Source organism: Phacochoerus africanus, chromosome 11 (assembly GCF_016906955.1).
Source record: "Phacochoerus africanus isolate WHEZ1 chromosome 11, ROS_Pafr_v1, whole genome shotgun sequence".
Classification (NCBI taxonomy): Eukaryota; Metazoa; Chordata; class Mammalia; order Artiodactyla; family Suidae; genus Phacochoerus; species Phacochoerus africanus.
Window position 1 is genome coordinate 92,699,491 of NC_062554.1, and position 23,607 is coordinate 92,723,097.

Sequence of the window (23,607 nt, forward strand, 5' to 3'; positions counted from 1 at the left end):
AGATAGTAACTGTGAAATCAGATTACAAAGAGAGCTCTCTCATTTCCTTACCAAGAAGAGAGCCAGCTATCATGCTGCAAGCTGCCCTACAGAGGTGCTCAGGTGGCAAGAAACCTCTGGACAGCAGCTGGGGAGGAAATGAGCCCTACTAATAAACATGTGAGTGAGCCTGGAAAGGGATCCTCATGGAGGAATACCTTCAGATAAGGAAACATCCCTGGCTACACTCTGACTACAAGCTCACAAGAGACCTGAAGGCAGACAGAGCTAAGCTGCACCTGTATTCTTGACAAAAAATGTTAGAGGATAAATGTTCATTGTTCTAATATGCCACTAAAATCTGGGGTAATCCATTACACAGCTATAGGTAATACAGAGTCCTTGGCCTATAGTTCCCTCATATAGAATGTGAAGGACTGCAGAATTAAATAAAAGCATTATTTAAGAAGTTTCCTAGGTGCTGTTTTCCTAGGTTGGAGAATGATTTAATAATTTTGGTATAAAGTTCTTTTACTTTTCCACTGATAGGAATTTAGAGTTAAGAGTTCAAATGGAATTAGAGTAAAAGGTCTGAACATGGGCATTAAGAGGGCTTAGTTATTGAGTCTCCTCTGTTCAGTGTTTCAATAAGACTGCCTCTGAGCTGAAAGAGTATCCTTGTAAAATGTCAAGCAGAGAGTGTAAAAAATTTAAACCACCACTAAAATGACATTCTTTAAAAAACAAATTAAAAATAAAAGCAGGAAGAATTAATGAAGTATTATCACTACTCTGCAAACTCTAATGAAATCATAGATCTTGTTAATGATATCAAACAGCCATTAAAACCACTGGGTAAAAATAAAATCAGAGAGAAAACTTTATAATGGACATTGGCTAACAACTAAACTTGCTCTCAATCTGAATGAGATGAGATAGGAAACAAATAACATTAATTATTTCATTTACTTTTATTTAAAAAAAATAACTGATAACTAGTCTCAAGTTTCCAAATGTAACTACCAGCTTACAGCATACATGGGAGATAGAGCAACAATGTTTAACAATTTTTTTTTTTTACTTAAAGGGAAAATAAGATAATAATATAAATGCATGCTAACAGATACAATGTAACAAGATGCAGTCAAGAGTGGAGTACAGAGATGTATGAAAGCACAGTGTATACACTATTGAGATTAAACTGATATTATTCAAATTAGGTTCCTATAAATTTAGGATGTTAAATGTAACTGCCAAGACAGCCATAAGTAAAAAAGCTTTCAAAAACAGAGGAAAAGAAAGAATAGGGAAATCAAAATGGTACACCCCCAAAACTCCACTCAACACTAAAAAAGGCAGTAATGGAAGAACTCAAGAACAAAAACACGTAAGACCTACAGAAAACATAGCTAAACGGCAGCATTCTCCCTATCAGTAGTTATCTTAAATGTAAGTAGACTGAACTCTCCAATCAAAGGCAGTGATTGGTAGAACAAAAACCACAGTCTACCTTTACATGGTCCAAAAGAAATTCACTTTATTTATTATTTTGGCCATGATGTGCAGCTGCTTGATGTGGGATCTCAGTTCCCAGACCAGGGGCTGAACACAGGCAGCAGCAGTGAAAGTGCCAAGTTCTAATCACTATGCCACCAGGGAATTCCCAAGAGATTCACTTTAGATATCAAGACACTAAAAAGTTAAAAGCACAAAGATGAAAAAAGACAGTAATCAAAAAAGTTGGAGTATATATTCTTTTTTCACTTTAAGTGGTTGTATTATTAGACAAAATACATTTTAAGTAAAAAGGTTGAACAAGACAAACAGGACATTACATATTGATAAAAGGCTTAATTCATCAAGATATAACAAATATAAAGATACATGCACCAGGAGTTCCTTATGTGGTGCAATGGAATCAGCAGTGCCTCACCAGTGCTGGGACACAGGTTCAATCCCTGGCTGGCACAGTGCGTTAAGCATCTAGTGTTGCCACAACTGTGGCTTATGTTGCAATTGAGGACTAGATGTAATCCCTGGTGCAGGAACTCCATGTGCATTGGGGCAGCCAAAAAAGAGAGGATTTGAACAACACTATAAACAATTAGACCAGAAGACACATATAGAATATGCTACTCAGGAACATCAGAATATAAATTCTTCTCAGGTGCATGCACATGGGACATTCTCTAAGATAGACCATCATTTGGTCACAAAATAAGTCTCAATAAATTTTACAAGACTAGAATCATACAAAGTATCTTCTTTAATGACAGTGGGATGAAGCTAGCAAACAATATCAGAAGAAAAACTAAAAATCTCACAAATACGTAGAAATAAGACAACACGCTTTTAACCAAGTGATTAGGGAGAAATCACAAGGTAAATTAGAATACATCTTGAGATGAATGAAAAGTAAAACACAACATACCAAAACTTATAGAATGAGGAAAAGCACTGTTCAGGGGGAAATTTATGGCTCTAAATACTTACATTGACAAAAGACCACCTCAAATCAGTAAACTAACTACACACTTCAAGGAACTAGAAAAAAGAAGAGCAAACTAGTCTCAAAGCCAGCAAATAAGAAAATAAGATTAGAGAGAAACAAACCACAGAAACGAAAAATAGATAAAGTTAATTAAACCAAAAGTTGATTCTTTTAAAAGACCAACCAAATTGATAAGCTTTTAGCTACACTGACAAAGAAAAAGGGGGGGGGGTGTCTCGGACAAGATGGCGGAGGAGTAGGGGGACACGCTCGCTCTCTCCCACAAACACAACAAAAAAAGCACATCTACAGAATAAATGACTCGCACAGAACAGCAACCAATCGCTGGCAGAAGAACCTAAACTCCAATAACGGCAAGAAGTTCGTGACATTACTAGGCAAAACAAGAGAAAAGAGGAGAGTGAGAGAAGGTGAATCCGAGCTGGACGGGCGCTCCCGAAAGGGAACTGAGGAGGAGAAAGGGATCCCGCACCCTGGAAAGTCACCTACTCGGGGGGGAAAGATCAAAAGAAACGGAGGAATCTCCAGATGCAGAGAAGAGTGTAGCAGTACAGAAAAGCCGATCAAGAACCGAACGGACCATCTGAACTACGGACACAGTCACCAAAAATTGAGATGCCTGGGTGGGGGCTGGGCACTGAGTCCTCCGCTCCGAAGGTTAGTCCCCAGGAAAGGGCGGTGGGGGGGGGCGGTGCGGGGCAGAGCGGAGACTGCTTGGGAGGTCTAGAAACCGGTGTGTCAAGTTTGACGGGGCAGAGACTGCCTGGGAGACTAGAAAACAAAGCTGTCTCAGAGGAAGGGAGCAATACTCTAGGGGCGGGGAAGTGGAAAGCTGCATCAGAGGGAACCTGAGAGAAGAGCCTGGTCTGCACCTGTGCTGGGGAGGGGAGAGAAGAAGGGGTGGGTCCCCACAGAATACTCCTCACGCCACAGCAAGCTTACAGGCCCACTAGCTAGCAGAAAGCTGTGCTTCCCAGTGCATCCCCTCCCCCCACCCGACACCCCCTATGCTCTCGCCGGACCTGGGGCTGTCTGCCATCCAGGAAGGCTGGCCTCAACAATTGCCTGAAGCCTACCACCACAGGGACTGGCCCTGCACAGGTCTGCTTGCCCTAAGGAGGGGCTACACTTCTGCAGAGCAGCACCAAACACCACCAGCCCCCAAGAAAAGGCCTGCAGCCCAGAAAAGCTAGAACAAGCCTAGCCAGGCCATGAATAGATCTGCCTAATTCTCGGATTTTCTGAGTCGGACTGCCCCGAGGAGGAGCCTCTTGGGTTTTCAGCAGCCCTGCTACCCGCCCAAGCCTCCAGGGGGTGCCGAGCCCTAGTGGATCAGCTGCATAGGACTGCCAGCTCCAGGCAGGACCCCTTGCAGCCCAGAAAAGCTGCAACAAGCCTGGCCAAGCCGTGAAAAGATCTCAGACGGTCTTTCTGAGTCGGGCTGCCCTGGGGAGAAGCCTCTTGGGTTTTCAGCAGCCCTGCTAGCCGCACAAGCCCTCAGGGGGTGCCCCACTCCCACGGAATACCTGCTCAGCACCACCAGCCCCCTGGAGGAGCCCCTGCAGCCCAGAAAAGCTGCAACAAGCTTGGCCAGACTGTGAAAAGATCCACCTACATTCTCAGGCCGTCCTTCTGAGTTGGGCTGCCCTAGGGAAGAGCCTCTTAGGTTCTCAGTGACCCAGATAGCTGCTCCAGCCCACAGGGGGTGCTGCACTCCTGAGGAACAGCTGCCCAACACCGCCAACCCCCTGCAAGAACCCCACAGCCTAAAAACACCAGAGCAAGCTCTGCATGACCAAGTGAAATCTGCTACCATCGTGGTGTGGACCTCCCAGTCCTGTCTGCCCTCAGGAAGTCCTCCTTTGCTTCAACGAAACACTGTTAGCCCCATCAACACTCCAGAAAAGCCACACTGCCTCAAAAAAGATTGACCAACAACACCAGCCCTCAGGAAATATTCCACGGCAGTGACAAGGCAAACACTGCCCAATATCGGAGGGTACAACTCCCTCAGGAGAAAGAAAACAACAAGCAAGATGAAGAAGCTGAGAAACCACCCCCAGTCAAACCAACAGGAGAACTCACCTAAAACAGTCAACAATGAAACAGATCTCTGCAGTCTGACAGACCTGGAGTTCAAAAGAGAAATAGTGAAAATACTGAAGGAATTAAGAGAAGATATGAACAGGAATGCAGACACCCTCAGAAAGGAACTAGAAAATATAAGGAGGAGCCAAGAAAAACTAGAACATTCATTTGCAGAGATGCAAACGGAACTAAGGGCAGTAAAAACCAGAATGAATAATGCAGAAGAACGAATCAGTGATATGGAAGACAGAATAATGGAATCACCCAATCCGATCAACAGACAGAAAACTGAATCAAAAAACTGGAAAGCAATATAAGAGACCTATGGGATAATATAAAGCGGGCCAATCTACGCATAATAGGAATTCCAGAAGGAGTAGAAAAAGATAAGGGGATGGAAAATATATTTGAAGAAATTATCGCTGGAAACTTCCCAAATCTAAAGGATACTGGGTTCAAGATACAAGAAGCACAGAGGACCCCAAACAAACTGAACCCAAATAGACCCACACCAAGACACATCATAATAAAAATGGCGAAAGTTAATGATAAAGAGAGGATCCTAAAGGCAGCAAGAGAAAAACAGAATGTTACCTACAAGGGAACCCCCATAAGATTATCAGCTGACTTCTCTACAGAAACATTACAGGCCAGGAGGGAATGGCAAGAGATATTTAAAGTGCTAAAAGGAAAAAATATGCAACCTAGAATACTCTATCCAGCAAGAATATTTAAAATAGAAGGGGAAATAAAATTTTTTTCCAACAAACAAAAACTTAAAGAATACAGCAACACAAAACCCAGGTTAAAGGAAATATTGAAAGGGCTTCTCTAACCAAAAACAAAGGAAGGAAAGGGAAGAAAAAAGAAAAGAAAAAAAAAAAAGAAGAAGAGGAAGAACTAGGACTGAGGAAACCGCAATCAGAGAGCAGTCACTCAAACAAGCCAGCATACAGATTTAATCATGAACATGCTTCAAACAAAATAAAATTAAAAAGAAAAAAATAAAAAAGAGTCATCAAAACCATAAAATGTGGGCAAGGGATGTTAGGAAATAAATAACCCTTTTTGTTTGTTTGTTTGTATGTTTCTCTTAATTTTAATATAGTAATGAAGTGTTCGAAATTATAGGACCATCAGGCAAAAACACATTATTATGGGAAGGGGTTAGCATACTTAAAAAACAGAGCAACCACAAGCTAAAACCAAACACTGCATTTGCAAAAAATGAAAAACAAAACAAACAAACAAACAAAAACACTCAAGCAGATAATAACAGGAGACCATTCAACCAAAAAAAAAAGAAAGGAAGAATGGAGAACCATAGAATCAAGTGGAACATGAGGTTCAAAATGGCAATAAATAATCATCTATCAATTATCACCTTAAATGTCAATGGACTGAATGCCCCAATCAAAAGACACAGAGTGGCTGAGTGGATAAAAAGGCAAAAACCTTCAATATGCTGCCTACAAGAAACTCACCTTAGGCCAAAGGATACTTATAGATTGAAAGTGATAGAGTGGGGAAAAATATTTCATGCCAATAGACATGACAGAAAAGCAGGAGTCGCAACACTCATATCAGACAAAATAGACTTTAAAACAAAAGACATAAAGAAAGACAAAGAAGGACACTACTTAATGAGTAAGGGATCCATCCAGGGAGAGGATGTTACTATCGTCAACATATATGCCCCAAATACAGGAGCACCCAGATACATACAACAAATATTAACAGACATAAAGGGAGATATTGATGAGAATACAATCATAGTAGGAGACCTTAATACCCCACTCACATCAATGGACAGATCTTCTAGACAGAAAACCAATAAAGCAACAGAGATCCTAAAGGAAACAATAGAAAAGTCAGACTTAATTGATATCTTCAGGACACTACATCCAAAAAAAGCAGAATACACATTCTTCTCAAATGCTCATGGAACATTCTCAAGAATCGGCCACATATTGGGACACAAAGCTAACCTCAATAAATTTAGGAGCATAGAAATTATCTCAAGTATCTTCTCTGACCACAATGCCATGAAATTGGAAATCAACCATGGGAAAAGGAAAGAGAAAAAACCTACTGCATGGAGACTAAACAACATGCTACTCAAAAACCAATGGGTCAATGAGGAAATCAAGAAGGAAATTAAAAACTACCTTGAAACAAATGATAATGAAGACACAACCTCTCAAAATCTATAGGATGCTGCGAAAGCAGTGCTCAGAGGGAAATTTATAGCAATACAGGCCTTTCTCAAAAAAGAAGATCCCAAATTGACAACTTAACCCTCCACCTACACGAATTAGAAAAAGAAGAGCAAAAAAGTCCTAAAGTCAGCAGAAGGAAGGAAATTATAAAGATCAAAGAAGAAATCAATAAAATAGAGACTCAAAAAACAATAGAGAAAATTAATAAAACCAAGAGCTGGTTCTTTGAAAAGGTAAACAAAATTGACAAACCCCTGGCCAGACTCACTCAAAAGAGGAGAGAAAGAACCCAAATAACCAAAATTATAAATGAAAAAGGAGAAATCACAACGGATACAGCAGAAATACAAAAACCATAAGAGAATACTATGAACAACTCTACAGCAACAAGGTTGACAATCTGGAAGAAATGGACAATTTTCTAGAATCTTAAGCCTGCCAAAACTGAATCAAGTAGAAACAGACCAACTGAACAGACCGATCCCTAGAAATGAAATTGAAGAGGTCATAAAATCACTCCCTACAAATAAAAGTCCAGGACCAGATGGCTTCACAGGAGAATTTTATCAAACATATAAAGAGGAATTGGTGCCCATCCTCCTTAAACTCTTTCAAAAGGTTGAAGAAGAAGGAATACTCCCAAAGACATTCTATGATGCCACCATCACCCTCATTCCAAAACCAGAGATACCACCAAAAAAGACAACTATCGCCCAATATCATTGATGAATATAGATGCAAAAATTCTCAACAAAATCTTAGCCAACCGAATCCAACAACATATCAAAAGAATTATACACCATGACCAGGTTGGGTTCATCCCAGGTTCACAAGGATGGTTCAACATACGCAAATCAATCAGCATCATACACCACATTAACAAAAGAAAAGTCAAAAATCATATGATCATCTCAATAGACACAGAAAAAGCATGTGACAAAGTCCAACATCCATTCATGATCAAGACCCTCGCCAAAGTGGGTATAGAGGGAACATTCCTGAACATAATCAAAGCCATTTATGATAAACCCACAGCAAATATAATCCTCAATGGGGAAAAACTGAAAGCCTTCTCACTCCAATCTGGAACAAGACAGAGATGCCCACTCTCACCACTGCTCTTCAACATAGTGTTGGAAGTCCTAGCCACAGCAATTCGACAAACAAAAGAAATAAAAGGCATCCACATAGGAAGAGAAGAGAGAAAACTGTCACTGTATGCAGATGACATGATACTATACATAGAAAACCCTAAGGACTCAACCCCAAAACTCCTTGAACTGATGAATAAATTCAGCAAAGTAGCAGGAGATAAGATTAACATTCAGAAGTCAGTTGCATTTCTGTATACCAGCAATGAAATATTAGAAAAGGAATACAAAAATACGATACCTTTTAAAATTGCACCTCACAAAATCAAATACCTCGGAATACACCTGACCAAGGAGGGAAAGGACCTATATGCCAAGAACTATAAAACTTTAATCAAAGAAATCAAAGAAGATGTAAAGAAATGGAAAGATATTCCATGTTCCTGGATTGGGAAAATCAATATTGTAAAAATGGCCATCCTACCCAAAGCAATCTACAGATTCAATGCAATCCCTATCAGATTACCCCTGACATTTTTCACAGAACTAGAACAAACAATCCAAACATTTATATGGAACCACAAAAGACCCAGAATTGCCAAAGCAATCCTGAGAAACAAAAACCAAGCAGGAGGCATAACTCTCCCAGACTTCAAGAAATACTACAAAGCCACAGTCATCAAAACAGTGTGGGACTGGTATCAAAACAGACAGACCGACCAATGGAACAGAACAGAGAACCCGGAAAGAAACCCTGACACCTATGGTCAATGAATCTTTGACAAGGGAGGCAAGAACATCAAATGGGAAAAAGAAAGTCTATTCAGCAAGCATTGCTGGGAAACCTGGACAGCTGCATGCAAAGCAATGAGACTAGAACACACCCTCACACCATGCACAAAAATAAACTCAAAATGGCTGAAAGACTTAAATATACGACAGGACACCATCAAACTCCTAGAAGAAAACATAGGCAAAACACTCTCTGACATCAACATCATGAATATTTTCTCAGGTCAGTCTCCCAAAGCAATCGAAATTAGAGCACAAATAAACCCATGGGACCTCATCAAACTGAAAAGCTTTTGCACAGCAAAGGAAACCCAAAAGAAAACAAAAAGACAACTTACAGAATGGGAGAAAATAGTTTAAAATGATGCAACCAACAAGGGCTTAATCTCTAGAATATATAAACAACTTACACAACCCAACAGCAAAAAAGCCAATCAATCAATGGAAAAATGGGCAAAAGACCTGAATAGACATTTCTCCAAAGAAGATACACAGATGGCCAGCAAACACATGAAAAAATGCTCAACATCGCTGATTGTAAGAGAATTGCAAATCAAAACTACCAAGAGATACCACCTCACACCAGTCAGAATGGCCATCATTAATAAATCCACAAATAACAAGTGCTGGAGGGGCTGTGGAGAAAAGGGAACCCTCCTGCACTGTTGGTGGGAATGTAAACTGGTACAGCCACTATGGAGAACAGTTTGGAGATACCTTAGATATCTATACATAGAACTTCCATATGACCCCGCAATCCCAGTCTTGGGCATCTATCCGGACAAAACTCTACTTAAAAGAGACACGTGCACCCGCATGTTCATTGCAGCACTATTCACAATAGCCAGGACATGGAAACAACCCAAATGTCCATCAAGAGATGATTGGATTCGGAAGATGTGGTATATACACACAATGGAATACTACTCAGCCATAAAGAAGAATGACATAATGCCATTTGTAGCAACATGGATGGAACTAGAGAATCTCATACTGAGTGAAATGAGCCAGAAAGACAAAGACAAATACCATATGATATCACTTATAACTGGAATCTAATATCCAGCACAAATGAACATCTCCTCGGAAAAGAAAATCATGGACTTGGAGAAGAGACTTGTGGCTGCCTGATGGGAGGGGGAGGGAGTGGGAGGGATCGGAAGTTTGGGCTTATCAGACACAACTTAGAATAGATTTACAAGGAGATCCTGCTGAGTAGCATTGAGAACTTTGTCTAGATACTCATGTTGCAACAGAACAAAGGGTGGGGAAAAAAATGTAATTGTAATGTATACATGTAAGGATGACTTGATCCCCTTGCTGTACAGTGGGAAAATAAAAGAAAAGAAAAGAAAAGAAAAAGGGGGGGGCAAGACTCCAATTACTGAAATTAGCTACGAAAGAGAGGGCATTACTACTGATTTCACTGAAATAAAAGGATTATAATATTATGAACAACTGTATATGATAGTTTGGATAGCCGAGATGAAATGGATGTATCCTGAGAAACATAAAAACTACCAAATGTGACTCAATTAAAAATAGAAATATGACTGGATATCTATAAGTATTGAGAAAAATCAACAATGAAAAGCCTCCCAACGAAAGTAAGTCCTGGATCAGATGGTTTCATTGATTAATTTAAGACTTAAAGAATTAACACCGATCCTTTTCAAATTCTTCCCTCCTTGTAATATGAGGCCACCCTGATATCAAAACCAGGCAAAGACACTACAGAAAAAGACACTATAAACCAATATCCCTTACGAATATAGATGCAAAAATCCTCTACAAATTACCAGCAAACCAAATTCAGCAGCAGACCAAAAGGATGATAACCTTGACCAAGTGGGATTTATCCAAGAAATGCATGAATGGTTCAATATATGAGGACTGATCAAAAGTAATACCACATTAATAGAATGAAGAAAAAGACCTACATGAAGATCAAAAGCAGTTAACAAAATCCAGCAATCTTCCATAATAAAAATCAAGGGAACAAGGGAACTTCCTCAATATGATAAAGGGTATTTATGAAAAATCCACAGCTAACATCATACTCAATGGTGAAAAACCAAAAACCTTCCACCTAAGATGAGTAAGAAAAAAAGGATGCCAACTTATGTCATTTCTGTTCAACATGGTACTGGTTGTTCTGACCAGGAAAAAAAATAATAATAATAATAAGGCATCCGAATCAGAAAGGAGAAATCAAAGCTATCTCTCTTCACGGATATCTCATCTTATATTTTAAAAAATACAAAAAAATCCACAGAAAACTGTTAGAGCTAACATACGAATTCAACAAAATTTCAGGGTATAAAGTCAACAAGCAAAAATTGGTTACATTTCCATACACTACCAATAAATCATCTGAAAAGAAAATCAGGAAAAACAATCTAATTTACTATAGCATCAAAAAGTATAAAATACTTAAGACCGGAAGTTCCCATTGTGGTTCAGTGGAAACGAATCCAGCTAGTATTCATGAGGATGCAGGTTCAATCCCTGGCCTTGCTCAGTGGGTTGAGGATCTGGCCCTGCTGTCAGCTGTGGTGTAGGCTCAGATCCTGAGTGGCTGTGGCTGTGGCGTAGGCTGGCAGCTGCAGCTCAGATTCGACCCCTAGCCTGGGAACTTCCATATGCTGCAGGTGTGGCCCTAAAAAAAAGCAAAAATAATAAATAAATACCTAAATAAATAAATAAAATACTCAAGCTTGAAAATGTTTGTTGTTATGCAAAATGGAAACTACTTCTCTCAGAAGAATGTAGAGAAGTCACAAGTATCAAGGTAGTGAAAGACTGTGTCACAGTTGGAAACATGATTGATAAAGTACAAATTAGGGCACAGCTCCTTGTGGGAAAAACATCAGAAAAACGTTGAGGATAGAATGGTAAAGGTACACCCTTGGACTTAAAGATTCTGAAGAGGGAAAATGAATGGTCCTCACCGTCCATGAAGTCTATAATAGCCCAGCTGAAGTGCCAGCTGAATAAACGCATCAGGGTGAAGCTGCTTCTTCTTGGTTTGCTTTTTGCCAAAAGATGTAAAGGCATACGCCACAAGCTGCAGATCAGATGCCTGACAAAAATAATGAAATAGGAACAATGAAAACCCACCTAAGAAGAATACCCTGATGATAACCAAATTATCATTTGTATTAATCATCAGACATAAGTCAAAGTATTAAAGCTATAATTTTTATATGTTTTATGCCATCATACTTGGATGATAGCCAAATATTCATACATAGTAGTTAAAAGATAAAGTATCATTAATCAAAGAGAAAGGTGAAAAGTCTACCTGCATGAAATACTGGGCTTTAGCTTGGTTGATGTCGTTTAATACTTTTTCATCCACAGTGAAAACAAGCTCCTCTGGAAGTGGTATTTCTCGTACTTTTTCTGAACCCTGAAAACAGAGAAGATTTAAAAATATTTTATCTATAAAAATATGAGAAGAAAAGGGATGAAATATTTGTTCTAATATACCTTCCATCTTCCTTCGTTCTCCAAAACTTTCTGATCAATATAATTGCTGAGGTTTACTATAACCATCGCATCAAAAGGAGAATGCTAAAATAAAAATACACAAGAATTTGAATACTTTATGTCAAGTTAATATTTGACCCAATATTGTATTTTCACTTTCCCTCTACTCTTAACCCAATAAAAGCACAGAATTCTCAAATGCCTTATCCTTAATTATAGACCTATGGGTATTTTATGGAATAGTATGTAATTGATGTACTTTATATTCTGATGATGATGGTAACTAACCCTTACATAACATGTAACAGTCAGTTTGGCAATTTAGCATACAGTGAAACAAAACTCTCAAAATGAGAATAATAGGTAAAAACTGGAAAAGTAGAACTGTAAGCTACTTATGCAGAAATGGTCAGTGAAACTATTAAAACCAGAGAAGAGAGCAGGCACAGAGGAAAATGGTTATGAATAATACTAAGGTCAGTTTTAGAATCAGAAAATAGAGAAGGACTGTTAAGAGAGGAAGGCAGTGCCAGCTCATATGAAAAACACAGTAATCAACTGCAGCTGACCAGTCAAAGAGAAAGGGAGGCAAGAGGTCAGAAGTTGTGTAGCTGCTACACAAAGGGGAGTTTTGAGGAAATAGAGAGGATATAACCTAGACTAAGAAGGTCAAGCAGAATCAAACAAGGAGCTAAAGAGAAAAAAGCTGAAGCAATAAACAAGAAACAATTTTTTGTCAACAGTGGACTCCTAGAAAGAGGAAATCTTTCAAAACAACTCATGGCAACTTTTCACCCTGATGAGTTACTACAATAGCATAGTTTCTATTACCTGCACATCCACCACTCAACTTTCTTTGGCAATAATAGCTACTTTGTTTTTCTTTTCTTTTTCATTTTTTTCCCCATGAATACTAGTTGGAGTCATTTCTGCTGCACCACAATGAGAACTCCCAATACCAGACATTTCAACATCCAGAGGTAAATAATGTTCCAAAGATCATAGGTCATTTTAGAAAAAGTTACACAATTACTAGGTAAATCTAGAAATATATCCACATGCATTTCTCTGTGCACAGAACATATACATAGTGCTTTACCTTTTAAAATGGGTTGTAATTCTCAGCAACAGGTAATAGTAGATTTTAAAGCATTTATACAACATAAAAATATACGTAAATTTTGTTTTGCAACTATACACCAAACTGTTACCTGACTATAGAGGAAAATAATTTGTCCTATGCTCTACTTTCACTGAGGAATTCCTACCTAAACCCTTGACTTTAATGCCATAAAGCTAAGAAGTATTTACTTATTCTACCACAGGACAGCATTGGTATTGTAGATTACTGCCATTAAATTAACCTAAAAGATTAAAAGGAAAAAATAACTTCAGCAGTTTACTTACGTCACAACTACAGCCAAATACTCCATTAGAAAAGGAAATCAAGTTATAAGATTTGTCACCCCAGCGTACTGTTGGATTTCCAGTAAGAATCTCTGCAGTTACCTAAATACATTTAACATTTCCAAATTAAAAGGACTGTAATATTGGATTTTAAGTATGTATGTCTTAAATACACACATAAACATACAAGAAAAATTTCACTTTTCCTCTTTGGGTAAATCAAATGTAATCAAATGGTAAGAGTTCGACTCAAGAGATAGTAATTTTGGCCCTGACTTTAAATAGCACTCAAAATCCAAGAAATTCTATCAGAAAAGAGAATGCTGATACAATATTCATGGATGTTTAGAGAATATACAATTCAAAGAACAAGGCTTTTGCAACTTGAACAGTGTACGAAGCATTGCTAAGTTTAGTCATTAAACATAGTTACAAGGAAAATACTTCAAGATTGCATATCTCACTAAGCCTGTTTCTCAATTAGTGAGTTTTGGTCATTAGCAAGTCATGAAACCATCGTAAATATTCTTTACAAAAACAAAGTATGAAACAGAACATAAATATCAGAGTACATCGCAAAGTAGTTAGTTTTAGAAACTTCTAGAGTGTGTGAGCAATGAGCTATAATCTAATTATGTCTAACTATCAACTGCACTTCATTAAAACACAGTCTTCCTCAAGATGTTTGGTGATTCTGCTAAAAAAAAATACAGCTGAAGAAGAGGAAAATATTGACTTCCAGGTACAATGCTTTCAAGTCTATTTTATTTTATTTCTTTCATTTAATATTGATGAATGCATTTATGAAGTAACTTCAGTGTTTTCAGAAGACTCTGAGACTCCTACAAATATTTTTACTACCTTTTATTCTTTCCCAGGAAATGATATGGCCCCAGAAAAAAGAAAAACAGGCCACAATAACCCCTGAATTCACTAAAGTGACTGTGTTCTAGAAAACCAAATGTTAAAAATAAATCACAAGACTGATAAAATTCTTTGGACAGATTTGACCAACTAAGGTGTCAAGGTACATTGGTGTGAGTTTATAGGTAGGTTTCATGTAATCTTTGGTTATGAAAAGCTCATTCATTCCAGTGTACTATGCAAATTTCCTGTATATACCATCAGTGAAAAGACTGGGAAACGCTGACATGTGAGAAGCAAATAATAATCAGACTTCTTTAAACAACACACAAGATATATCTAAAGGGACCTAAACAACGTGGCAAGAATTTACAAAGCATTATTTGTTTATGTATAAACTTCATTTGGTACATGTATATACATAGCTAAGAAAGTTTTAAGAGCCTTCACGTAACAAATTTCTTCTCATGTTCAATATACACAAGAGTCCACCAAAAAAAATTTTCAGGAAGAAATAACAAACCAAGATGATTAAATACCTGAGAATAATCTTCTGGTGTTACATGTGGACTGCCATCCTCTAAGGAATATACCAGTAAACTGCTCTCAATTTTTTCTAACAGAGTCAAGTTCTCTGGATTAAGTCTAATCAAATACTCTCGTGCCTAAAGGTCAAGGAGATAAATAAAATGTCACAAGTTAAATACAAAATATCCAAAAAAATCTTAAAAGCTTCTCAAAAGGTTAGGGGAAAGGTTCATCAAGAAAAGTGTAAATTCAACACAACATTGTAAATCAACTATACTTCATCAAAACTTAAAGAATGGGAAAAAGAGTAGATTCAAGGACCTCTCTGTTCAGTCCTGAACAGGTTTTTCCTTCCACTGCATGGCTTGTAATGTAAAAAGTACACAGTTATGCCACCCCCCTAGATTTTCTCTAATTCTTTAATATTGTGCAATATTAAACACATTGCACCTTTAAATATATCTTTTATCTTTATTTCAAAAATGTGAACAAAGGGGCAGCATATACTGGAGCTTAAAATTTGAAATTTAAATGTAAATAAAATAAAAATCATAGCATAATCCCCCCAGAGTATAAATTATAGTTAATAATATCATTATCATCATACATCATTCATTTTCAAATATCACTTGAAAGTTGCTAGAGAACAGGTCTTAAAAATTATCACAAGAAAAAAGTTTCTAAATTTCTATACAGTGATTGACATTAAAGAGACAGTGGTGATTATTTTTCAATGTATACAAATATCAAATCATTACATCGTATACTTGAATATACTGATTCTCAAATATACCGCAAAAGAAAAGTATAAATTATAACCTTAGCCCATCGAGTTCGCTCCTCGCTAGTTAGCGCTGCTATTCCTGGTCCATCGGGTTCACTGTGGCACTTCTTTTGTATAAATGTCAACTGCCTTTTGGAAGATTAAAAAAAGAGGATTCAAAAAAAATGCAGGCAGGTTGGAGTTCCCATCGTGGTGCAGTGGTTAACCAATCCGACTAGGAACCATGAGGTTGCAGGTTTGATCCCTGGCCTTGCTCAATGGGTTGGGGATCCAGCGTTGCCGTGAGCTGTGGTGTAGGTCGCAGCCGAGGCTCAGATCCCGCATTGCTGTGGCTCTGGCGAAGGCCGGCAGCTACAGCTCTGATTAGACTCCTAGCCTGGGAACCTCCATATGCCACGAGAGTGGCCGAAGAAATGGCAAAAAGACAAAAAACAACCAACCAAACAAAAAATGCAGGCAGGATCACTAGCTACATGGCCTTTAATAGCTCATCAAGTTTATCAGTATTTAAATATGTTTTGATAATTATCCAAAGAAAGGGATAAGGTCTCAACAGCAAGGGATTTATTTCCTAGATCTACAATTTTTTTTTCAGCCGCACCTGCGGCATATGAAAATTCCTGGGCTAGGGGTCAAATTGGAGCTGCTCCTGAGGCTTACACCACAGCCACAACACTGGATCAGAGTTGTGTCTAGAACCTACACTGCAGCTTGCAGGAATACCAGACCTTTAACCCACTGAGTGAAGGCAAGTATGTAACTCCTAACCTCTGAGAGACAATGTGGTGTCCTTAAACGCACTGAGCCACAAGAGGAACTCCTACACCACATCTTTTATTTATTTTTTATTATTGTTTTTAATGGCCACACCTATGGCCTATAGAGGTTCCCAGGTTAGGGGTTGAATCTGAGCTGCAGCTGCTGGCCTACACCACAGCCACAGCGATGCCAGATTCGCACCATGTCTGTGACCTACACCAAAGCTCACGGCAATGCCAGATCCTGAACCCACTGAGCATGACCTGCATCCTGGTGGATACTAGCTAGGTTCTTCAACCCTCTGAGTCACAATGAACTCCTACATCTTTTTTTTTTTTTTTAAGTAATTTTGCGGCTTATTAACATCAAAAGTATATAATACCTGAAGTAAATAAATTTGGTGTTTGGCTAATATAATTTATACTTTCAAAATTTAATACATGTTCAGGGTCTAAGTAAATACCCTGTATAATAGAGAACTTAAAAAATATTCTGGTAAATCTCACAAATATCATGCACATTTTAATCTAACTGAAAACTTTTTGCATGTATATGTAACAAAAGATTTTATACCCAACTAATATTTGGGTTTAATCCAAAAATAGAAGTACTATGGAGTCAGTTTTAAATTTCACATATGCCACTGTTATTTCTAATCATTATATTCTAAAGACTATTAGCTAAGGATAATCTATTCCCCCCCACACACAGCATTCTACACTCCCAGTCTGATGAGTTTCAAGTATCTTTAAACATATGGCAGGTAAATAACAGGGTTCCTCCATAAAGAAATTTTCTTCAGTCAAAAATCCACCATTTAGTTTCAGCCCTACATCCTCATGGCATATGCTAAAAAATTACTTCATTTGAAACTCTTCCAAGGGTTTCTTAGAAAGTGCACTAACAACAGCTTAATAAATGGTCAAAAGGCACCCCTAGTAGCCATTCCTTATTTGTGACTTTACCGTTCAAAACTGGAAAAAAAAAATTACTGATTTGCATAATTTCCTTTATTCCTTAGTTATTTCTGTAACACTGGTGAAGAAATAAACTATTTGTTGCAAAATGCCCCCCTTTTGATGAGGGCTTATAAACCAAACCATCTGGATCAACAGTCGGAGCAACTTGCCTTACCTCTTCCTGCTAACTTGTCTCTCCAACTCTGATTTTGCTTCAATTGCAAATAAAGATTTTAGAGTTAGTGGTTCCGTGGTAAGCACAATAAGCAGCAAAAATTCTGAATGCTTAAGGAATAAAATCTTCCTCACTGTTTTTCTCCATATGGTATAAGGCGCCGCCTTTCCAACTTCAAAGCACCAGTTCTGACTATTAAACTTCTTCCTGCTCCCTGATATGGCCATTTAATATTCAGCAGGAAATGACCATCTCATTAAAAAAAATGGTCACCAACAGAGCAATTACTAGGGAAAATGTATTCAACCTGAAATGACGTTTTAAGTTTGATAATAAAAGATCAGATAACAACTGCCAACTCTTCACCATTAAGAAGTCCATACTACTTAAAGTGATCAACAGCCAGTGTAATCCCTATCAAAATCCTAAGGCATTTTTTTACAGAAATAGGGAAAAAAATTCTAAAGTTCATACAGAACCACAAAAAACTCCACATAGTCAAAACAGTTTTAAGCAAGAAGAACAAAGCTGGAGGCATCATACTTCCTGGTTTCAAAATGTATTACAGAGCTACACTTATCAAAACAGCATGGCACCAAACAGCCATACAGATCAATGGAACAGAATAGAGAGCCTAGAAATAAATCCACTTATACACAGTCAGCTGAAGTGCCAAGGGTACCAAAGAAGACAAGACTACACAATGGTAAAAGGACAGCCCCTTAAATAAAGTGTTGGGAAAATCAAATTCCTACATATGAAAGAATGGACCTGGATCCCTACCTTACACCACATACAAAAATCTTAAGATGTGAAACAATAAAATTCCTAGGAAAAAACATGGGGGAAAAGCATCTTGACACTGGCCTTAGCAAGCATGTCTTAGATATGACACCAAAAAGCATAGGACAAAAGTAAAAACAAACAAGTGGGATTACATCAAGCTGAAGGCTTCAGCACAGTAAAGGAAACAATAGAATGAAAAGACAACTTACAGAATGTGAGAAAATATTTGCAAATCATATATGTGATTATAGGTTAATATTAAAAATATTTAAGGAACCCCTTTAATTTAACACCAAAAAACTACAAACAATCTGAGTGAAAAATGGGCAAAGGAACTGAATATATATTTCTCCAAGGAAGATATACAAACAACTACAGGCACATGAAAATGTGTTAAACAATGTCATTATGGACAAGAATCCATAAACCAGAATGAGATCCCACTTCATATCTTCTAGGATTGCTACAATCAAAAAAGGAGATAATAAGTGTTTTTGAGAATGTAGATACATTGGATCCCTCAAATATTGCTGATGTGAATGTAAAAGGGTGCAGTCATACTGGAAAACAGTATGGCAGTTCCTCAAACGGTTTAATGCGGAGTTATGATCTAGCAATTTGACTCCTAGGTATATACCCAAGAAAAATGAAAACGTATGTCCACACAAAAACTATCTACACAAGTGTTCAAGGCAGCATTAAATTCCCAGCAGCCAAAAAGTAGAAACAACACAATCCATCAAAAGATGAATGATTAAATAAAATGTGCTTTAGCCATAAATTAAGTATTATTCAAACAAAAATGGAAAGATATACTGACATATGCTACAACATGGTAAACATAACACTAACTAAAAGAACCTGGACACAAAAGGCCATATAAGATTCCACTTATATAAAATGTCCAAAAGAGGCAAACACATAGAGATAGAAAGTCAAGTGAAAGAGAGAGAAAGGTTGCCTAGGGTTGGTGGGGTGGGAATGTTTGGGAGATATGAGAAGTGTCTGTTACTGGATGGGGTACGAGTTCAGGAGCAATGGGGAGTTACTGCTTATGAGTTCAGGGTTACTTGTAGGAGTAATAAAAATGTTCTAAAATTGATTGGGAAGATGAATGCACAATTCTGAATATTCCAAAAAATGATAAAATGCTGTCACTTTAAATGGGTGAAAGGTATGGTGTGTGAATTGTCTTAAAGTGATTATTAAAACCCAGAAAAAAATTGAAATGGTTCTTCTGTTGCCTCCTGTTAAAATATTACCTGCCTACTCAATCATATTGAATCTTTCTTTCTAAATCCAGATACCAATTCATACTAATTTTAACTCCAAAACACTTTCTGCATTTATCCTATGTTTAAAAAAAAATTTTTTTTAATTGAAGTACAGTTGATTTACAATGTTGTGTTAGTTTCTGGTGCACAGCTAAGTGATTCAGTCATATATATATGTGCGTATATATATACATATAAAGTGTATATATATGTGTGTGTATATAAACACATATATACTTTTTCAGATCCTTTTCCATTATACATTATTATAAGATACTGAATATAGCTCCCTGGGCTATACAGTAGGACCCTGTTGTTTATCCATTTTATGTATAGTGTCCCATCTTTTGAGGTTCCAACTTTTTCCTTCCTTGCTAGATACATTTCTCTTGAGGCTCCAACTCACTTAGATTCAGAATCTGACCAAGCTATCTTATACTTCTGATATGCATCTTGTTTCCAAATAAAATTTCCTACATTCAGCAAAGGAAATTAAAAAAAAAAAAAAAAAAAAGACCTGGCAAGTAATCTCTTGAGCTCCATCTGCATATGAAAACAGAAATCAATAATTTCAATACAATTTAAATAATCAATAGAGAAAAACACAAGGCTACAAAGAGATTAAAGGAGGCTAACTCCCTGGGTATGAAGAGAGGAAAGGGAATGGGAAATTAAGAGAAAGGGCATCAAGTAGAAAGTATGACCTTGTGGAGACATGCGACCAGAAATATAAGGCATGAAGAATTCTTACATAAAAGGTGGAAAAGGCAGAAGGCATTCCAAATAGTGAGCACATGCTAAGACCACAGATACCCTAACATGACAGAGCTGCAAGCAGAGAAAGGGTAAGAGGATAGGATGCACAGGGACAAGGCTTAAGAGATGAATGGAGGTCAAATCCAGCTCACTGTTTAGGAACTGGGGCTGCATTCCAGTCACTAAGGAATCATTTAAAAATTTTAAGCAGAGGTGAGATACAATTAAATTTGAATTTTAAAGCTACAGAACTGATGACTGTAGAGCATGTAGAGAGGCAAGAATACAACCTGTGAGGCTGAATCAGCAGAGTTAAAACCTGAACAAATAGGACTTCCATTTATTTTTTAAGGGAAACCAGAAATCCATATTTTTATGTGAATTCTCTTCATTTCTAAATAGTGATTTAAGTTGACTCTTAGTCAAGCAAAACAGGCCATAGGCTGAATTTAGCCCTCATATCACATGTATGCGATTTCTGGCAAAGTGGCTCTTGAGTAATCCAATTAATAAGCCTGATCTAATAATTATAAGTCAAACTTGGAACAAATTAAATAGCATAGTTGCAATGGACACGAACATTATTCAAGACACAAAAGCAAAATACCCGAAAGATGGACAACGCTGCCTACATCAAAATTAACAATATCTATTCAATTACCAAAAAATTTTGTTAACTGGAAGAAAATGTTTGCAACACATATAACTGATAAACGATTGGAGTCCAGACATGCAAGTAAGAATTTTAAAAAAACAGCCCAAAGAAAAAGAGGCAAAAGCAACTCAAAGAAAACACAGATCGCCTATAAACATATATAACAATGTCTACTTTCTCTAGTAATGAGGGATGCACCAATTCAAGCAACAACAAAAACCATTTTTCACAAGTCAGTTCACCACACTGTAAGTTTAACTACACTGTCTGCAATGATATGGAGAAGTGGGTATCCTCATAAAATACTGGCAGGGAACATAATGCTGCTTTGAATGACAACGGACTTCCTTTACAAATTCAAATGCAGGTATCCTATGATCCAGAAACTTCATTTCTAATAACATAGATACTTTCTCACAAATACATAAAGAGGCAAGCTTGAAAATGTTCATTGTTTGTTACAGCAACAAATGGAAACTACCTCAATGCATACTAATGGAGAAATGATCAAGCTACAGTATGTCCACTTGGTGGAATATTATACAACAGTTAAAGTAAGGTATATGTGTCTATTCCAATAAGAAAATATTACTATCTTATTGACTAAAAGAAGTGAACTGCAGAAAAATACCTAAAAGATCACTATTTCTTTAAATGTATAAAATTACCCTTTCTTCATGCCACAATCAAAAATCAACTCTACGGAGTTCCCATTGGGCTCAGTGGGTTAAGAGCCCAACTAGTATCCATGAGGATGTGGGTTCAATCCTCGCTCGGTGGAGTAAAGATCTGGCATTGCCACAAGCTGTGGTGTAAGTCACAGATACTGCTCGGATCCTGTGTTGCTGTGGCTGTGGCATGGGCTGGCAGCTGCAGCTCAGATTTGACTCCTAGCCTGGGAACTTTCTTAAGCCACAGGTACAGGCCCTCCCCGCCCCCCAAAAAAAGAAACAACAAAAATCAATTCTAGGCAGACTGTTAATGTAAATGTGCAAAGGCAAAAAAAGAAAAGTCTAGAATGCAATATAAGTAAATAGCTTGCTCGAGTTCCCATTGTGGTGCAGCCAAAACTAATCCAACTAGTATCCATGAGGACTTGGGTTCGATCCCCGGCCTCCCTCAGTGGGTGGGGGATCTGGAGTTTCTGTGAGCTATGGTGTAGGTTGCAGAAAAAGCTCGGACCTGGCAATGCTGTGGCTGTGCTGCAGGCCAGGAGTTACAGCTCCGATTCGACCCCAGGCCTGGGAACCTCCATATGCCGTGAGTGTGGCCCTAAAAAGCAAAGAGAGGGAGAGAGGGAGAAAGAGAGAAAGAGAGAGAGAGAGAAAGAAAATATCTTCCTGACACTGGGTTAGGAAAAAAATTTTTTAACAAGGTAGAGGAAGTATAATCTGTATGGTAAAAGATTGATAAATTGGACTAGATTCAAATGAAAAACTTCTGTTGATCAAAAGACAATTTTAATAGAACAAAAGGGCACACATTAAACCAATGAAAAGCTCATATCCAGAATATTTAAGAAACTCCCACAACACGCTTACACAAGTGTTGAGTGTAAACACTGTGCTTTCCAAAGAACAACTACTTTGGGAAGCTGGCACCAACACGAGCTGAATGTATACATATGCCATGACTCCCTGAGTCCTCTCCTGCGTGTAATCAAATATGAATGCATGTGGGGCATCAAAGACTCGACAAGAATCTTCATAGCAGCTTTTTTGTACTGATAAAAGCTATAAGCAACCTAAGAGATCATGCTTGAGAAAGAGGGAAAAGCTCAGCAACTGGGAAGTGGTACAAGAGGGATTTCTGGAATAGTGGAAATGTTCTATGCCCTGACCTAGGTGGTGGCTGCATAAATATTTGGCGATATACTTCTATGTATGCATCTATACATGTCTGTAATACTCAATAAAAGTAATTTAAAACATATATCAATATATACAATTCAACATTTATAAGGCAATCTAGAAAATCTGTACTATTTGTATATTAATATATCAAAGATTTCCTATTAATTTTTTTTAAAAAAGCAAGTCACTAGGTGTGATAAGGTACTATGTATTTATGTTTTTAAGAGTCCTTATTTTTTAGAGATCCATACTAAAATATTTATAGTGAAAGTATATTATGTCTGAGATTCTCTTTAAAATAACCCATGGAGGAGGTTGAGGGGAGGGGCAGAAGGAGGTCTAATTGAAACAAGATGATGAATTTCTAACTGCTGAAGCTAGGAGTTAATAACTGTTGAAGCTGGGGGATAAGTACATGGAGAAGCTTCATTATATAATTCCCTCTACATTTGGAATATTTCTATAACACCAACTTAAACATATAAAATATTCTATATATACATTCTTTATATATACACACTATTTGTATGTATATGAAATATACATATATCTTCATATATGTAAATTCACTGCAACAGATCTGAAAGGAGAGAATATACCAAACTAGCAGTAGGGATTAAATTGGGGGCAAGGA

The 23,607-nt window shown here is 37.6% G+C and overlaps 1 protein-coding gene across 6 annotated transcripts in view; it reads right to left on the reverse strand.

The window, feature by feature from the left end:
* CROT (carnitine O-octanoyltransferase) overlaps positions 1 to 23,607 on the reverse strand; it is a 45,070-nt gene that overhangs the window by 8,176 nt on the left and 13,287 nt on the right. For all 6 annotated transcript variants that reach the window (XM_047753035.1, XM_047753031.1, XM_047753030.1 and 3 more), the window contains 6 exons: positions 15,792 to 15,885; positions 14,984 to 15,109; positions 13,581 to 13,682; positions 12,174 to 12,257; positions 11,986 to 12,093; positions 11,633 to 11,763 (listed from right to left, as the gene is read on the reverse strand). In XM_047753035.1, the coding sequence (XP_047608991.1) occupies positions 11,633 to 11,763; positions 11,986 to 12,093; positions 12,174 to 12,257; positions 13,581 to 13,682; positions 14,984 to 15,109; positions 15,792 to 15,885 (645 nt within the window). The remainder of the gene's footprint in view (positions 1 to 11,632; positions 11,764 to 11,985; positions 12,094 to 12,173; positions 12,258 to 13,580; positions 13,683 to 14,983; positions 15,110 to 15,791; positions 15,886 to 23,607) is intronic.